We start from the raw sequence: 19,900 nt of genomic DNA, 5'->3' as shown, positions 1-19,900 counted from the left end.
CTTTGCTTGTTAGTGAATTGCTTCCTAAATCCTAGGAATGATCACGGAATGCTGTAGATTGTTTCTCGACAAGCAAATTATGATCTCCATTCCCACCAATGAAACTTACACGAGTCAACTTGACCTGGCATTACTGTAGCGTGTATATAAGCATTGATTACCATCATTAAATTAAAAGATGGAATGAAGAAACATATCAAGAGCATATGTGCCCCCAAAAAACTAATTCGGAATAAATATGTTATTTAGTAAAGAGTTTTATCTGCATGTATGAGTTAACAATAAGAAATAAGGTGGGATATAAAATGTGGGAAATAGTTATCACATGTATGGTAGCTTGAGACCACATTTGAACTGTTAACATAAATCCGCACCCATTTTAGGCATTGCTAGTTATAACAAAAATAGGGCATGGTTTACTTGTCAATCAAATGCTAGTGCTTTCACTAACCGTAGAACAGGCGGTTTCTTGAAATAATTGGTCTCATAATCAGTATCGGCATTTTTAATAATCAGCTATATGCGGTATCGGCATAATTGCATAATTGGCAAAAGATGACATCGGTATAGCTTTACAATTAATGCCATAAATTTCAACCTGATGCCAAAAGAACAGTACCTTCCTTGTGAAAAATATATAGAGAACCTTAATAGAAATGAGAGTGGCTAGATTTCCTTACCTTTAGATGGTGGCTGAGTTTGAATGTGCGTACTGTGATGTTGGTGTCTGCCTCAGATGAGAAGAGAAGCTCAATACTCAGGGGACCGTACTCCACACTGTAACCATACTCCTCTGGCCAGTACAATGCACAGGACTGGAGTAAAGAATGAAAAGTAATGAAAATGTTACTCTCAGATTAAGTAAATATTAATATAAATTGTTGCTTTTATGAAGATGTAAAGTTTATTTTGCTTATGTTATCCAAAATACTAAATATTTTATTGACCACATAAATATCTAAAATGCTCATTACCTACAAGACCAGTATCATGACAGGGTGATTATAATATCAAAAAGATTTTTTTTCTGTGACACAAACATATTTGATACAATGGCAACACATAATGAATGTACATGTGCAATATATTTTATTACACAAAAATTGCACAAGATGACATAATGACTGGTGTCCATGTGATACAGATAATCATCCTCCTAACAAAAGAGGCAGCACAACTAAGGGGTAACTATGAAATCAAACAATTGCCCTGAAGCTCTACCATTAAAACTTTTAGACGAATCCACTGATAAAACTTTAAGACCACAGCCCACAACGTGGCTGTGCTGCAATTAACAAGTTCTGGTTGACAGCTGAGCAACAGCCACCAGTTCAACTAGTTCCCTTTTCTGCAAGGCTAAATCTCTATAAATCAGAGGTCCTTGTCCTGAGATACATTCACCCTCCTCAATGAACTTGATAAAGAAATTAGCCACTGCTGGATAGAAGCCCGTAAAGGAATGATGCTGTCCTTACACCAGCTTGAAAAGAGATGTCACTTTCTCCATATGCTTTCTAGCTTATGCAATTTTTTCCTCAACTGCTCAAACTTTTTTCTGCATAGGGCTTTCCTGACAAAAACAAAACAAAAAAGTTATGTCTGTCTAGGCAATGATGGAAGACCTTTATTCTTTGCTGTTTGAACTGGAGGAAAAAACCTGAATCTTTTTGAAAACATCAATCAAGTAGGTCATTGATACATCATTTGTCCCATCTGAGAAAGGCAACAAGCATCACTTGCAGTTCTGACCCACTTTTTTCTGAATCACTCTGGAAATTAGCACCATAGGAAGAAATAAATAAGCAAAGGTTTATACCAGCTGACTGACAGCACATCCACTGCTCAAGGATTATCGACACCAAATTTCATGGATGACTAGCATGTGGTGGAAAGACTCTGTGAACTGTCTACCCTCTCTCCCTGGTGGAAAGACTGTGAATTGTCTACCCTCTCTCCTTAATAATTAATCACCGAACACACTGAGCATGCTAGGGATATGTCTCATCTGAACAGCACGTAATACAATGTAGCAAGCACCAATGAAGGATGCCCCTGAACAAGACATTGTGATCCAATTAATTAGTTTCTCCTTTGTTTGCAGAGGTAATTTACTACCACAGAACTGTCTTACATATGAAATCAGTCATTCTACTTTCTGATACAAATGAAAAGCACTGATTAGTGTCTTGAGTGTCTTCATTTCAAGGATATTTAAGTGGAGGACCCTCTCCTCCAGCATCTGTTTGCTGCTTACTGTAGTGAAATGAGGCAACAGATGGGCTCCACAACTTTTCATGTTGTGTCCATACAGACCATAACCACAGGGACTCCTGCCAAGAGCCAATCTCAGTTGTGAAAATGATGCAACAAGCACTTCATCTCTGCTGAGATCTAAAAGAAATAGGCACCATTGGACAAAATGAACCATCTGCACAGAGTGCATAAACAACCTAGGTCTGTGGCCACATTGAAAAATCCTAGGAGTTGTAGAAACTCTGATAAAAATCCAAGTCCTTGTGGAGATCGACTCAGTGAGCTCATTCAACAATCCATGCAATATGATTGGTGCTCTAAATTGTGAGGAGTTAAAATTTCCATGCCTCAAGGTACTAAATGCAAGGAAGGTTTGATTTCTCCCTGTTCACCAAAAAAATTCAAATGTGAAAGAAGACAATATCTTGTACCAGAAATTAATTTACCATTCTGCATGTGAGGTGTTTCTGAATTAAAGATGATGCAATCTTGGTGAAGGCACATGATGTGAAAGGAAGTGCACAAAACTGAAATACAATTTTCCAGAATGGGACCTGGAGAATCTTGTGTGATGAGGGGTGAATATAGATGTAATGGTAGGCATCTGTCAAATCAAGGCTGACCGAACTTCCTATAACAAAGTCACATCAACAAGGCTCTCTTCAACTTTTGTTCATGCTACGAACTTGCTGAATCTGCTCAAATTAATGAATGGTCAAAGCTTTCCAGTTGCCTTGGGCACTAGGAAAAGTTGAGAATAGAAGCCTAGATAGTCTTGCCTGTCTCCACCACCCACTTGTCAGTAATGTATATACATCATCATCCAATAAGAGTGTTTTGTGTGGGTTGGTTTGAACCTGTCTCATTGATGGAGAAGATGCAAGAAAAGAGGGCTCAATAAAAAGATCTGTAATCACTCTGAAACAACCTGGATGTGTATAAAGCCTATCCTGTTATCATAAAACCCAAGTGGCTTCAAAGTAACATGCTTGACTGCAAACTACCACCAAATAATAAATCAGCAGTTTGAGCCTCACTTTCTTTTATTTTTTCCTTCAGTGATTCATGCTAAGACCTGAACTAGCTAAAAAATAATCCTGAATGCCATTTGTTTTTAAATATTGTTATTTCAACTGATTACTTTCAATTATTATTAACAAGCTCATTATTCTTTATCATTCCACTGTCACCTGAAGCTGATTAGTACAAATCTTTTACCTTTAACTTTGTGTGTGTGTGTGTGTGTGTGTGTGTGTGTGTGTGTGTGTGTGTGTGACAGAGAGAAAGAGAGAGAGGGAGGGAGAAAGAAACAGGCAAAATCTGTCAAAATGACCATACTGGCAAACAAACTGGAGGCAACAGAGCATTTTGGAGTCTAGCCTTCACATCACTGTCAGTGTTCATCTGCTGGATTGTTAATATCATACACATATTTTCTATAATCTTTACATTTAAAATGTAAACATGAGCGTATAATGTGTTTTGTATTAAACAATGTTGCAAAACAAAAATCAAGTTTTATAAGTTGTATTATTGAGTATTACACATTTTGCATGTAAATACACAATTCTGGTTAGATATTGTTCAGCAACTGGAGGTTGTGACTAGTAATTTTTAAAATTTCTAAGTGATTGGATACTGTATTCTGCAGAGAAAATAGAGAATTCCATAGAACTATAACTTATACTGTGATGATAATAAATTATAGGTAATTTAATCTTACTCTATCATTCCTGTCAAATTCATTCAACATCACTACTGTGTCTGAACTATAGTCATACAACATTCTCCAGAAGTCAGCCACTGTGTTGGGGAGAGGCATCTGGGTCACTATATAAGCATCTCGTTGAGTGTAGCCCTGAAAAACAGTTCAAAATATCCTATTTTTTTATCTGAGTGTATCTGATGGGAAATACTAACAGTAAGCATAACTTATATAGCAAAGTATACTTATTACCTAAGTAAAATAATGTAAGTTCTTTATGTACATCAATAAATTCCACAGCTCTATTTGAAAACCTTGAGTGCCTACATTTTCATGAACATGAAAAATCCTCAGCACCAAAATAACACAACAAAATGAAAGTTGATTAAAAATTTCTACACGTAAGATTTACAGAAGTGAAATAACTTGGAATACTTAATTAACACAACTACTACATCTTTTGAGGGGGTCAAAATTGTATTTTGAAGGTGAAATACTTAAGAATGATGGTAACCCTACAATGTAAATCTGCTAGGTGTTTCTTCTGGTGGAATCAGTGTTACAAAATTATGTCATTCCACCACCAGATCAATATAAAATACATGTGACAAAATTATGTCATTCCACCACCAGATCAATATAAAATACATGTGACAAAATTATGTCATTCCACCACCAGATCAATATAAAATACATGTGACAAAATTATGTCATTCCACCACCAGGTCAATATACAATACATGTGACAAAATTATGTCATTCCACCACCAGGTCAATATACAATACATGTGACAAAATTATGTCATTCCACCACCAGGTCAATATCAAATACATGTGACAAAATTATGTCATTCCACCACCAGGTCAATATACAATACATGTGACAAAATTATGTCATTCCACCACCAGGTCAATATAAAATACATGTGACAAAATTATGTCATTCCACCACCAGGTCAATATAAAATACATGTGACAGAATTGTGTCATTCCACCACCAGGCCAATATAAAACAGATGTGACAGAATTATGATGTCACCTGAATACCTGATCAAAATAAAAATGAAGTGACAGAATTATTACACAATTCCACCAACAGTCAATATAAAATATGTGTGACAGAGAAAAAGTTGGTACAATCTGTTGTAGATCCTAATATAAGCCTTTTTCTTTTGAGGAAACTAAGATTTTCTAATTTATGTGGAAGCTATGTAAGGTATAAAAATAAAAAGATGTATAAAAAATTCTGTTTCTCACCGGCAGGAAGACCGCATTTATGTAGTCATTATACCCTTCCACCTGGGTGTATAACAAGGGTCGGCATCTGTTGGCTGTTTGGGAAACGAAAGGAAATGTGGTTTAACTGCTTTTTTCTCTATTTAAGATGACTGCTAAACGACAATTACATAAATGAAAAGTTATAGATGCTTTTATTTAAAATCACATCATTCTTAATTAGTGTATTCAGGATAAGTAAATAAATAAAAATGGATTTAAGAGACATTTTTGTGAGTGTGTGTGTGTGTGATCTGTATTTTTAACGTAATTTTAAAAAAATCAATCATATTGCTACAATGTCTGCAGTGTGACAGTTTATAGTGATGTCTAGCACTGGGGCATCATGTCATAGACATGTAGCATGATGTCCCCACCCAGTCACATCATCCTGACACCAGGCCAACCAGTCCTAACACTAACATATTAATGATGAGCACCAAGTGAGGAAGCTGCTAGTACCATTTTTATAAGTATCTGGTATGACCTGGCCTGGGTTTGAACCTGCAAACTCCCGCATCTGAGGCCGATGCTCTCACCACTAGTCCACAAGAGAGGTTAAAAATACTGAATGCAGAGAGGTCAAGAAATATCTTTGACAATTATTTTTACTGTCACATTTTATTAAATGCAAAACATGGCTATGTCAAAGAAATATAGCATGCATATATTTTGGAAAGCCTGATGCAACATATTTTAGAATTATTAAAATACAATGAAATTTGTCAAACAGAACAGATTAAGAAAATGTATGCAAATTAATAATCAATAAAAAGAGAACAACCAATACTAATAAAAATCAACAATTTGTAAGATGCACCATTTTTATGCAAGAAGTAAATACTGTGTCCCAACCTGGTAGAATATTCTTGAACCTATTCTTGGAAATATTTTCTGCTAACAGAGCTGCTTTACAATCCTCCCTGTCCAGACAGGGGCAGGTTTTCTGAAGGATCTGAAATGGAAAGCCAGATGCTATACCAATATAACTAACAAAGATTACTTGAATCAAAAATGCATCTCTCATTGCTACTTATGACAATAAATGTTTTCAGCACTTAGCATGATAGTTTAAGTTTCCACTGACCCTTGCCACCCCATTTTTGATATTTGGACATTTATGTTGGGGTGTAGGGTTAGAGTCAATTGCCTAACGATAAGTTGGAATTGGCTGACACCATTTGGTGTTGGCATAGGGTAGCCGCTTTCTAGCCAGACTAGCAAACCTGAATGACCTTTCATCAAGATATACCTGCATAAAATTGATAGGAATATGATTTTTTTTCTCAAAACTTGCAAGCATAGCATTTGTTATATCTTTAATCCACTGACAATCAAGCTAAAACTACAGTGTTGCTGAAATTTGACCTGGATTTTGCCATTAGCATTCCTAGTCATATGACTACACAAATCTCGTAACCTACATGTCAATGACATCAGGTTGTATAATCACATGATATCAACAATAAACCACTGCTAGTATTGCTGTATGAAAACAAATTGAACATATCAATGAAAGTTATGTAATCTTTATAGAAAAATAAAAGAACACGTCTCAAAATATTGATTCTGAAAATGACCGGAAATCTGTAAATGTTGCAGCAACTTGAAGAAAACTAGATTCAAGAAGCAGATAGTACATGTCAATGCAGTAGTCACGTGATACCAACAAAAACATTGTTCACACGTGCTCAGTACTGGTTGAAAATGGTTTTCTCCACCCTGCTGCGGTACCAACAGGTTTCTGGTCATTGTTTTCAGAATAAATATATTGAGAATTAAGTGTGCATTATATCTATTTACAAACATTATGTGACTTCTATGTAATATTTTCAAATTCTATGTACAACTTTGGAAATTTGTATTTTGTCAATATCACATGACTATTTGACCTCTCATGTCACTGACATTTAGGTTGTGAGATTTTAATTATGCGACTCAGAATGCAAATGGCGAGATACAGGTAAAATTTCAGCAACAATATACCTTCGTCTCATCTGTCAGTGGATTAAAGACACAACAAATGATATGCTTGAGATTTTTGAGAAAATAAATCATATTCCTATCGATTTCATGCAGGTATATCTCGATGAAAAGTCGTTCAAGTTTGCTATGCTGGCTAGTAAGCGGCTATGCCGACACCAAATGGTGTCGGCCAATTCCAACTTTTCGATAGGCAATAGGCAAATAAAAACAATAACTCTTCATTCACAAGTAGTATTAAAAATTTACAATTATGATAACAAATTTTTAAACATGTTTGAAAAACGTTTTTTTGTTTTGTTTTAATGGTACTTGTAACACTTTAATGGCTATGTCATGCTGAAGAAATATGAGCAAAGTGCCTGTCCCTGGGACACACCAAGACAGCTGACTTTGGAATTGCAAGTCTGATGCTCTACCACTAAGCTACCATGGCTCCCCTGTTGTTTGGTATTCCTTTTGTGCAAAAGAAAGGAAATGACGATCAAAACAGCAAGTGAACAGTTACTGTACATGACTTACTATGTCACATTTCATGTTGGATAGTACCACCTATCTGCATACCAGCTAAAAGTCCTGCATTATACTAAACAGAGTTCCAAACACACACACAAAACTGCACAGTAAGGTTTTAAATACTACAACAATTTAAATGTTCTCAAAACAGTCATGAATTTGTGTGTATGCATGTGCATGAATGTGTCCATGTGTGTGTGTAGGAGTGAAAATATACCCAGAGCTCTGAATTCTGATGTAATGACCAGCTAAGTGCTGTACAATATCAAGTTTGTTATCAGTAGAATTGAGTGATTGTTTGCACACATATATTGTAGTGTATCAAATTGTAACAGAAACAGATAAATATAAGAGTGTCTGTTGCACTAAATAAATCCAAGATTTATGTTTGTAAAATACATATTGTTATGTATATTTAATTTGAATTATCTGTTGGCTTCTCTTAATAATTATGTTATATACATTGTATCTAGTACCTGACCTTGTTATTACTACATGAAACTCTAATTTAATGCATACACACATACCAAAAAATTGCAATAAGTTCAAAAATGTGTAAATTAATAGAAATATTGTTGCAATGGCCTGAAAATCAAATTAGGTAGCATGATGTCCCACCCAGTCACATTATCCTGACTCCAGGCCAACCAATCCTAACACTAACCTCTTAATGCTGAATGCCTAGCAAGGTAGCTGCAAGTACCATTTTTATAAGTCTTTGGTATTACTCGGTCGGGATTCAAACCTGTGACCTCCTGCATCTGAGGTGGATGCTCTAACAATTAGGCTACTGGAGCAGTGGAATCAAAGATAGGGAATTGTAACAAGAATGGATAATAGTGGTATGTTTTACTCTATAAATCTGGAGGTGTGTGTGTGTGTGTGTGTGTGTGTGTGTGTGAGAGAGAGAGAGAGAGAGAGAGAGAGAGATAGAACTACCTCAAACTGATCCTCCAATGGAGTGGTTGCTTTTCCTGGTAATTGTGCACAAATTTCTTCAAAAGTATCAACTAAAACTGAGCATGGAATAGTTGTCTCCCCTGCCTGAATAGCCTCCAGCAGGGCCTCATACACAAACACGTACTGTTCCTATACAAGGAAAACACAGGCAGATTTTAAATGTATTACTCATGTACACAAACATTCTTCTGTTGAAATTGTTATGTATATTTAATTTAATCGTATGTTAGTTTTTAATTTTTTTAAAATCTTCATTACATGTTATTATAATGTAACACTGTTTACTGGACTTGACCTTGTCCAAAACTGAGTTCATTTCTGCTTGACCTGATTGACTTTTTTTAATTTCATTTATGTAAACAACTAATAATAGCTTCATTATTCTCTATGTGTATAAGCTCACTAACTGAATTATTATTCAGGTAAACAAGAAATGGTAAATATGTTGATTAGATTTAGGGTTTTGGGAGATTCCCAGGTGAATTTTACAGGCTATTGCGTTGTCAATAAACAAGACTCAACAGATCATCTAAAATGTTATTTTCCCTTAGGTAACAGATGTTAAGAAAATGCTAATGTGACCTGAGGTCAAGCTGTGAAATATATTATCTTGTGGTTGTGAAGATTTTATCAGTTGTGCTTCAACATCTAGCACTTTAAGTTGTAGTATGTCATGTCCAGTTTGGGCTGAATTTTATTTTCTTCAAATTATTGAATTCAAGTGATTATTTTCTCTGGAAATACAAAAGTGCTTTGACAAAATTCTTCGATAAAGACACTCATTGGAATTTATACTGAATTCAAACCTGGAATAATATTTCTGTGATTCAACAATAGACTGTTGACACATCAGCACTTTACCATAACAGACACGTCATTGCCTTCAATTTTGGATCTCATCAGGATTTGAACTGAGCTTAATTCAGGACTTTTTATTACTAGGACTTGTCTCTTTAATTCTTGGATTATTTTGGATTTAATTCACAGTACCTTAAGTTGTTTTTTTCTCATTTTTCACTTTGTATTCAAGGGAAATAAATTATTTGTTAAATTTTACAAAGCTTGTTGTCTTTACGCTTTTCTGTTGCTTGTTTTAAGAGCACAGACTTGAAACAAAATCAACCAGTGATTTTAAAGTAACTTGAAAATATAAATGGCTGTATTTATTTTAGCATATACAGCTGAAAATTCTGGAGGAAATCCTTTAGTACTTGACAACTAATTATTTTAAATAAACAGCCATAATGGTAAATTGATCATTAAAACAATGCTGATATTAAAAAGTATAAGTAAGCAATGGTTTTATAAACAGTGAAATCGTGCTAGTATAAAAATCTGCAACACCATGATAATTGTAGTCAATACTGTCATGTTCACTCAAAATATTGAAATAGTCATGAAATTTCTTTCTTTACATTACGTTTTTGATGCATGTTACAAGCAAGAGTCATCCAGAGCTGATACAGCTTGCCAGATCTCCTGCTTACATAATAACACCTACTGAAAATACACTCTGTTCGGTTCTCTCGGTTCAAATGCTATTTATACTACACTTTGTTTCCATAGTAACATAAAAATACTCTGTGTGTGTGATTTGGATTTTTAATGTAGCTTTAACTCATTCAGCCCCAGCAGTTATCAGTATCACTGCTCCTATGCCCCAGCAGCACTAAGCTGTGTCTAGCTGCTTGTGCCCCAGACAGTTTTTACCTGTTTGGAAAATTTTGTAAACATCATGCACAAGCATTCACTCTTACCTTAATTTCTCTTCTTGTATCCAATACAAATCCATGAAATTTTCACCAATTATTCCAAATGAATTTGTCTACACAGTGATTATTTTTTTCCCTATTTATCCAAGTCTTTCACAACTTATTAATATACTATTTACAACATTCATGTTTAGAAATATCATGTCATCAGCCCTTAATTTCATTGAAATAATCCAGGAAAATTTAATCTCTGATATGGTTTGAAACATTTTGCACATAAATTTACTTGGCATTGTTCACATCCAGTTGTTGGTTCAGATAGAACTTTGTTCAGGGAACACATTTTGCAGGTTTTTTTCTTTGGCATGACCAATGGCCAATGCTGACCTTGCCAAAGTGGGGGTTGAACTTCTATTTCTCTTTTTCTTTTGCCTACAGATCCTCCAAGTAGTTGATGTGCAAGATTCATTCTAAACTCCAACTGGGTTCTAGCTCTTTCCCTGTTGTTTTGGTGACGATATTATGGTTCCGTGATTCTTTCATCAGCAAATATGAATTTACTATTGAAATGAAAAAAAAGGAAAAAACCCAGATACTTCCACCATTTCAAGGACTTTCTACCAGTGCTGTAAGATGCTCACATTTGATCCACATGGTCTACTCCATTCATGTACATGTTGTACAGTTTGACTGGGAGTGGACATGGAATATCCTTGATGGAACCATCTGTCTGCTTCTGGCTAACAGATGTGGCCTCACCGTCACAGTTGGTACACAGTATAGTGATATTCTTCTTGTCACGCCAAACTGTAACTCTCATGTCTTCTTTCTGTTTAATTACGCTTTGGCCCTGCTCCTTCAGCTTTACTTTGTGTAATCCAGATGGAAGACCCTTTAGATTTGATCGAACTGTTCTGTACCCATACATACCTTTTTGTCAAAGCTGAAGAAATTGGTCTGGAGAGGTTAAAAAAACTGTCGGTGTAGACATGGTGTCCAAGACGAACCAAAGGTTCCATCAAATCAAGAACAACTCTTTGTCTAAGATTCAATTCTAGATTGTTGTCAGTCCTTCCAGTATAAACCTGAAAGTTCACAACATATCCATTATGAGGATCCACTCGAAACTCTGATGCCTCTCTTGGTCAGTTTTAAAGGCACGTACTGCTTAAATCCCAGTCGTTCTAAAAATCCAATAACTGCTTTGTCAATGGACACCTCACGATGTGGGCTGTACTCTCTAGTGCATGTGTTGCGAATATGCTCCAATATTGGTCGAATGTGGGCCAGTTTGTCATGACCAGGTGTTCTTCGAGGTGGGTTATTACTGGTGTCAGTCACATGAAAATATTTATGTAGATTTTCCAATCTTGCATGACTAAATTTCAGTACAATGCAGGAAGGATGGAAAAGTTTGTCCTGATACCCATACATATCTTGAGCTGGTGCTGGAAGGACTACCATAATAACATGAGCCCCAGTCAGAGCTTTTATCTAGTCTGGTTTGTTGGATACCACATTTTGTTTGGTGATACCAAGATGCATTTTTTTGGCATGTGCACTGGTTTCATCTGCAATGTTGGAGTTGAGTTCCTCTGGAAATAACAAATGAAAAATATCAATTTCTCTTTTTTCTTTGTCCATATTCGTTGTAGGTCCAGGATTTGGTCCACTAAAATCATCGATTTGGACAGGCCAAAGATGATCGCTCCAATCTGCTAGATCCACAAGAACTCTATCATCATTGCTATCAGCATCTTCTTCTTCTGACAATTCAATCTCAGAAACTTCTGTGTCCGAATCTAAATTTCACAAAATATCCAACTGCTGAACATATCTTTCCTCTGCTTGCTCAATATTTTCTAGATCAAACCTGAGAAACTCATTTTCGCTCTCATCGTCATCGAAAATCACTCTTATATCCACCATCATTTACAATTTTTCATGAATAGAATATGTGGAGTGAAACTGCTCTCAATTAGTAACCCTTAGTTTCTGAACAATTCAAATCTGCACAAAGGAAAGTAAAATCATTTCTGATTGGTTTAATATTGGTCTGATTCTTGGGAAAAACCCATTTGTAACCAATCAGAGGCATTGTATCTAACATACATTCACCAAGACTAGAGATGAGATCGGCCACTGAAAGCAGTAAACAAACCATGACTACAGGCGGGATTGGCCACTGAATGCAGAAATTGGGTCATGCATACAGATGGGATCAGGGCCAAATGGGTTTAATATTTTTCAGTCATATTGCTATGATGTCTGCAATGTGGCAGTTTATAGTGATGTCTAGCACTGGGGTATCATGCTGCAGACATATAGCATGATGTGTCACCCAGTCACATTATTCTGATGCCAGGCCAACCAGTCCTAACACTAACCTCTTAATGCTGAGTGCCTAGCAAGGCAGTTGTTAGTACCATTTTTATAAGTCTTTGGTATGATTTGGCCAGGGTTCGAACCCACAAGCTACTGCATGCAAGATGAACTCTCTAACCTCTAGTCCACCAGGGTGGTTAAAAATACTGAATGCAGAATATTCAAAGCATCAAAGGCACTTCTACTTTACTTGTATAACATGTGAATCAAGTTACCTCAAATATTTCATATACAAGAAATTATATTTGCAAAGTATCCAGGGAAATGATTGACATCATGAATTTTGGTCCAGAAATCATTGTACACAGTGGATGGATGATAAACAGACAACTGGATAAAAACTTTAAAAACATAAAAACTGAAAAATTTTGCAAAAGGGACATCTACACCATTGGTCTAATATGTGTACCTAATTCCAGGGATATATCTAAAAATATTGTCTCAAAAATAAAATTGTGGATATCTGATGGATATTTCTTTGTTTAATGCCATTATTTAGCACATGAGAGGCTATATTTGGTGGCCAGTATATTTGGCAGAGGAGTAACCCTGGAATTCACCCTGAAGAACCACTAACTCATGGGAAGTTGTTGGCAAGCTTTCTCACACAGCCCTGATAGCCAAGCCATGACTCAAATCCACACTGACCAAGGTAGATGTCAGTGAAATAAAAAGGCAAGTGTCTTAGACCACTCAACAACCCATGATTCCCTGGATGAGTAATGGATGGATGACCAAATGTACACCATTATTAAAAATATTGTAAATGAAGAATTGTAAATAGCAAACGGTATATCTAACCACTATTCTAGTAAGTGTAATAAAATTGATATATCTTGAAGAATTTTACAGTCATGAGTTATGATTGAGAAACGAACGAATGAATGATGGATTAATGTACAGGTGTGTGTGAGTGTGTGATTACTGGTACATTAACACATTCATGCCTATATAGTGTTGAACAAAAAGTTCCATTGAAAAAAATGACAAGTGCGAAAAGCAAACCCCTACAACCAAAAGTAAATGTGCAATCACATGCAAACGATAAAAGTAAAGAATGTTGCAAATACTCAACAAGAGTACAGTGCTCAGTACACTGTATGCAAGTCCCAAGTTTAATAGTCCTTAATGTACACACTAGAACGGCATTGAGGACTTGTGAAATTAAATACCATGTGGTCTCAATAACCTGCACCTTTGGTCAAGGTATGCTGTCTTAACAAAACTTAATTTGTAGCAAGCAATATTTTCTTATTAGACTTATCATGACTGCAACTTCGGAGTTTTTGATCCCCCAATCAATTGGCCACCTCCACACCTTAAGTGCCACCTCCATACCTTAAGTGCAATAACTCCATACCTTAAGTGCAATACCTCCATACCTTAAGTGCCACCTCCATACCTTAAGTGCCACCTCCATGCCATAAGTGCCACCTCCATACCTTAAGTGCCACCTCCATACCTTAAGTGTAATACCTTCATACCTTAAGTGCCACCTCCATACTTTAAGTACAATTCTTCCATACCTTAAGTGACACCTCCATACCTTAAGTACAAGCCCTCCACAAACTTAGGCCAAGGTATATGATCAAAGAATGAAAGTTATGATGAAAAAAAAGAAATCTTCTTTCACAAAAATGATCCTTACCTTTGATCTTTTAACCCAAAACTCAAAAGGCTTCTTCGATACCCAAAGTGTAAGCCATCCATAAACTTTGGTGAAGGCACATTGTTAAGAACTTAAATTTGTTGTGCAGAAACCATGCTTTCATTTTTCAACCACAATGAACTTGACCAATGATCTTTTGACCAATAAATCTACTGGCTCCTTCCTTGCCAGTCAAAAAATTAGGTCCAGGTCTGTTATAAAGAATTAATGTTATTTTGTGGAAGTAATTTTTATCCTTTCAGTCAGTGACCTTGACCTTTGGCTTCTACCTTACCCCATGCACAAGCCATCCACATAATTTGGTCCAGGCCTGTGATGAAGAACTAATGTATTTACAAACAGATAAAAACATACTTCACTCAGATATTTTGTACAGTTTTGGAGGTGTTCTCCAGAAGCAGAAGTGCAAATGGCTGATGGATGGATGAGAAGATAAATGGAAGCATCTATGTGTGATTTGGATTTTTAACATAGCTTTAAAAAAAAATCAGTCTTATCACTACAATGTCTGCAGTATGACAGTTTAAAGTGATGTCTAGCACTGGGGCATCATGCCGCAGACATGTAGCATGATGTTCCACCCAGTCACATTATCCTGACACCAGGCCGACCAGTCCTAACATTAACCTCTTAATGCTGAGCGCCAAGCGAGGCAGCTGTTAGTACCATTTTTGTAAGTCATTGGTATGACTCGGCCGGGGATTGAACCCATGACGTCCCACAGGCAGACGCTCTAATAAATGGAAGCAAAAGGCACAAAGGCACATCTGGGACACCAGTCTACTATGCACACCAAATTTAATATCTTGAATGGTTTTGGAAAATGAAAGTGTGGATGACTGATGCATGGAATGGAAAGAAAAATATACAAAAACAAACAAAAACTGAATCTGAACAAAAAGCACATCTAGGCCACCAGTCTAATATGTGCACAAAGTTTTCATAGAGATACCTTGAAATGTTTGAGAATTATTTTCTTGAAACAATAATGTATACAATCAGAATGACAGATTATCTCTCCATATAATGTTGGCATAACAGAGGCAAGATACCACATAAAAAAGTAAACACACTGTGAAATATTTATACCATACTAAGAGTACTTGTATCTAACATGAAATGAGAATGACAGCATGTGAAATATACCCAATTCTGTATCATGTTGACTCGGTTACTCCTCAGTGTTTGGACGCATTGAGGCACATCCACCTTCTCCTCTGCCTTGGCCTGTTTCAGCAGATAGTCCAGGGCAATGTAAGTTCCTGTCCTCCCTATACCAGCACTGCAGTGGACTAAAATTGGGCTGGAATTATCAACACTGTATTGCTGCACCTTTCTTCGGAAGTTTAGTAAAGGGGTTGGAGATGCTGGAGCTCCATGATCCGACCAGGAAGTAAAATGAAACTGCTTGATGATGCGGCTGAACTTCAACTAGAAAAAATTAAATCTTAACTTGTCTTGGAATGTTTTGATACCAAATCCATATCCTGTAAAATTTAAGACATTAAAATACAAATCTTCTTGATACGAACTTTATGTAATTATGTGCTCTCCTGACCTGGGCACAAATATGGATGTCATCATCAAGAAATTGATACATTTATAACAATTATGTTTATCCTGTTCTCTTGGACATGGACATTAGAACATTCCACTGTATATACTTATGTAATCCTAATATCATCTGTCCATCTACAGTGTGTAAACATGGAAAAAGATCATCATTGTGCACTTCTAATGTACACCACACAACAAAATAGAGTTTACTATATGATTAGGAAACATTTTAGAAAAAAGTTAGACTTACTGCTGAAATCCTGAAGGATCTAATGGTATAATCTGTGTATTCTGCAGTGTCAAGCATTTCCACTGTCACTTCCCCAAATTCCCGACTCCCCTCATCAGGCCAGTACTGCTCACATTTTTTCTGGAAAGAGGACAGGTAGAAAAGGTCTAAGACACTTGAAGAATTGTCTGTCACACTACCAGTATAATTATATGGTCAAGGTCAAAGGATACTAAAAGACATTTTTTTTATGTTACGGCTGCAAACTTAGATGTCATCATCAGGAAAGTAACACAGATTAATCCCCATTTCTTTGTAGGTAAGACATAACTAAAGGAATGTTTCAAATCTGTACTTGGCTTAAGAAAAACAAATTAAATAGCTGTAAATATTTAATAAGGAAGAGTCTGAACATGAAACATGTCAGTGTGTGTGTGTGTGAAAAACACGACTAGTATGTTTATTTGGACACATTCAAATCTAAATAAAAAAATTATCAACCAAAGGGTGAAGGGACACATTCAAATCTAAATAAAAAATCATCAACCTAAGGGTGAAATAACTCTTATTGCTAAAGGTCATTTCTACTATAATATTATTACTACTGATTTAACACAAACCTTGCATGTCTCTACAAGATTGGTTAGCATGACAATCTTACAGATTTTCTGCTGCCACACCATCCTCCAGAAGTCGACCAGCATGGCTTTGTTAGGACCTGCACAACACACAAACATGGTGAAGGAATGAACGGGGGGAACTACTCTAACAAACTGGGTAACACAGCAAAACATCTGCTCATTTAGAGCAATAAAAGCATAACATTATAAGATATTAATGAGGGAGGAGAATATTTAGATCATTAAATCCGGATAAATGAGTTTATGTGCTACATATTACTTTTGATGTATAACGTAAAGGCCGTAAATCAAGATTTTCAACCATAATATGCAAGTTAGAAGTTTTTAATATATCTGACTGGTTTCCTTTATGTAAAGTACATTATTTGAAGACATCTATCTTTACTTTTAACACAGAATATAACTGAAGTGTAACTTTGTTATTTCAAGATCATAAATCAAGATTTCCAAAAGTAACATGCAGATTAGCAGGTTTTAATGTAATTTACTTGTGTCTTACTTTTGTGTTTCATAGATTATTTTAAGTCAGCTATATTTTCACTTTTTCGGAATAGAATTTATCCACAATCTAGGAATTACTGGTTTTAATGTATTTTACTGCATGACCCATTTAACTTGTAATTTCTAAGTAGAAACCCTTCAGCACTCTCAGATTTATGTATCATCAATCATAATGGTATAAGTGACCTACTTGTGATCTCATAATTTAGTTGTCTAATAAGGTTGATAAGAAGTCCAAATTAGAAATTAAACAAAATGTTTTTGTTATTACGTGACTTGAGACTTTAAAAAAAAGTCAAAGGGGCTGATGCTATATTGTGTAAGAGATCTTCCATAAATTAAAAAAAAAAACATTTGCTACTTTTAACTGTCAAGTGTTGAAAACATCTTTGATATTCTTAAGCAATTTTCAAATTGTCTGATGTGCAACACATAACGGATGTCAGCTTGACACCGTTTCATTTAGGACAAAATGGACATCATTAAAGTCTTTTGGTGAAAATTCCATGTCATAATCATCACCCATTCAAGGAGAGAGTAGTGACAAGAATTTTAAGACAGTCATCATTGCAGCCACATTGGATGTATGATTGGCACCATTTTCATTTAGGAGCAACTAAGTATCATAAAAAATCTATTGCTGAAAACCCCATATTCATATAGCAATCCATTTGGAGATAAGTAGAATAACAATATTTTTAAGAATGACTTTTCATTGAGGAGTAGCAATAACAAGTGCTTAAAGATGGCTGCTATGTTGGCCATACTGTATGTCAGATTGACACCATTTTTATTTAAGACCAACTGGACATCAAAATAAGTCTTCTAGTAAAAATCCAATGTTAATCTGACATTCTGTTCAAGTAGAGTTGTGATAACCATATTTTTAAGATACCTGCCTTGTTGGCCATAATGGATATCCAACTGACATCACATATTTAGGACCAGCTAGACAACACAAGTTTTTTTAAGTGAAAACCCCATTTTGACACAATCAGGAGGAACAGAAATAACACAATTTTTAAGATGACTGCCTTGGTGACCATACTGATGAGTAAATTAGCACCATTTTCATTTAGGACCAACTAGACATCATACAAATCTTTCAGTGAAAACCAAAAGCTGATACAAGTCTATCCATTAGGAGGACTAATGAAAACCAAAAGCTGATACAAGTCTATCCATTAGGAGGACTAATGAAAACCAAAAGCTGATACAAGTCTATCCATTAGGAGGACTAATGAAAAATAAAAGCTGGACTAATGAAAACCAAAAGCTGATACAAGTCTTTCCATTAGGAGGACTAATGAAAACCAAAAGCTGATACAAGTCTATCCATTAGGAGGACTAGTGATAACAAGATTTTCAAGGTGATTGCTGTGTCAGCCAAAGTGGAAGTCAGAATGGCACCATTTTTATTTAGGACCAACTAGACATCACGAGAAGCCTTTTAGTCAAAACCAAATGTTGATATGACCTTCCATTCTAGAGGATAAGCAACACCATGATGTTCAAGATGGCCAATATGGTGGCCATCTTGGGTATCTGAGCAGTATTAGTTTCACTTATGACCAACCAGACCATAGGATGGATATAAGGGTAAATATCAAGGCAATCCTCCAAGTAGTTTCGAAGGAGTAGCAATAACAAACTTGTGCTAAGGGATTGACAGATGATGGACAACAGACCATCCAATAAGGTCTTCTCATCTATGACCACTACAGCTAATAAAAAAATATTTAAGTTCTCAAGGATGCAAATCTGCAAAAAGTTTCACAACTGCATAAGCTAAATGGTTTAAGTAAACAAAAATCCTCATGCAGAAGGCTTTACATGCATACTTATCAAATTACTTAATGCATGGCATCAAAGTGATTAGTTACTGAAACCTTTCAAACTCTCCTGCAAGTGCCACAGGTGGCAGAGTAAGAAATTCTATGGGCATAGACTGACATTTGCAATTATCTGCTGTTTTCACTTTCAGTAATTCATTATAAAAACATGAAATTACGAGCTGCAAGTCATCCTGAAAATAAAATGCACACATTTTTTACATTCCTTTCAATACTATCTTTAGTGAAACTAAAACGTTTAATCAATCTTTATACACATATTGTTTTGAAAATGCATTAAAATACATACCCTGAGATGCAATGTATGCCTTTGGTGAATTATAACCCTACAAAAAAACAGAAGATTTGATAAAGAAATATCAGCTTGTTAAACATACAATCAATCATAAAGGAAACAATGAATATACAGTGGAACCTGTCTAGATTGGCTCTCAAGTATTTAGCATATCTGGTGCTTCAAATTTCTGGCTGTCCAAGCCTTTTATGTATACAGTAAAAATCTGACACTAACTATTCAGAATACCTAACCATTGCAGTCACAAAATTCAGTCAGTCCAAGCCTACTACTTATAGATTTTACCCTGATTATTGAGGAGACCTGCCCACTGTGGCCACTAAAAATTGAGTTCGTCCAAGGGTGCTACTTACAGATTTTACCCTA

The 19,900-nt window shown here is 35.7% G+C and overlaps 1 protein-coding gene across 1 annotated transcript in view; it reads right to left on the bottom strand.

The window, feature by feature from the left end:
• Positions 1 to 19,900, bottom strand: part of LOC149806599 (receptor-type tyrosine-protein phosphatase epsilon-like) — a 124,069-nt gene that overhangs the window by 23,230 nt on the left and 80,939 nt on the right. Inside the window, exons 13-21 of the mRNA XM_089955358.1 lie at positions 19,529 to 19,565; positions 16,865 to 16,962; positions 16,266 to 16,385; positions 15,605 to 15,889; positions 8,672 to 8,821; positions 6,089 to 6,188; positions 5,216 to 5,289; positions 3,977 to 4,111; positions 681 to 815 (exon numbers count right to left, since the gene is read on the bottom strand). Coding sequence (XP_089811484.1) covers positions 681 to 815; positions 3,977 to 4,111; positions 5,216 to 5,289; positions 6,089 to 6,188; positions 8,672 to 8,821; positions 15,605 to 15,889; positions 16,266 to 16,385; positions 16,865 to 16,962; positions 19,529 to 19,565 — 1,134 coding nt within the window. The remainder of the gene's footprint in view (positions 1 to 680; positions 816 to 3,976; positions 4,112 to 5,215; positions 5,290 to 6,088; positions 6,189 to 8,671; positions 8,822 to 15,604; positions 15,890 to 16,265; positions 16,386 to 16,864; positions 16,963 to 19,528; positions 19,566 to 19,900) is intronic.

Source organism: Sinohyriopsis cumingii, chromosome 1, assembly GCF_028554795.1.
Source record: "Sinohyriopsis cumingii isolate HCF-2022 chromosome 1, ASM2855479v2, whole genome shotgun sequence".
In the NCBI taxonomy this organism is placed as follows: Eukaryota; Metazoa; Mollusca; class Bivalvia; order Unionida; family Unionidae; genus Sinohyriopsis; species Sinohyriopsis cumingii.
This window is presented reverse-complemented; position numbering and strand designations above follow the sequence as displayed.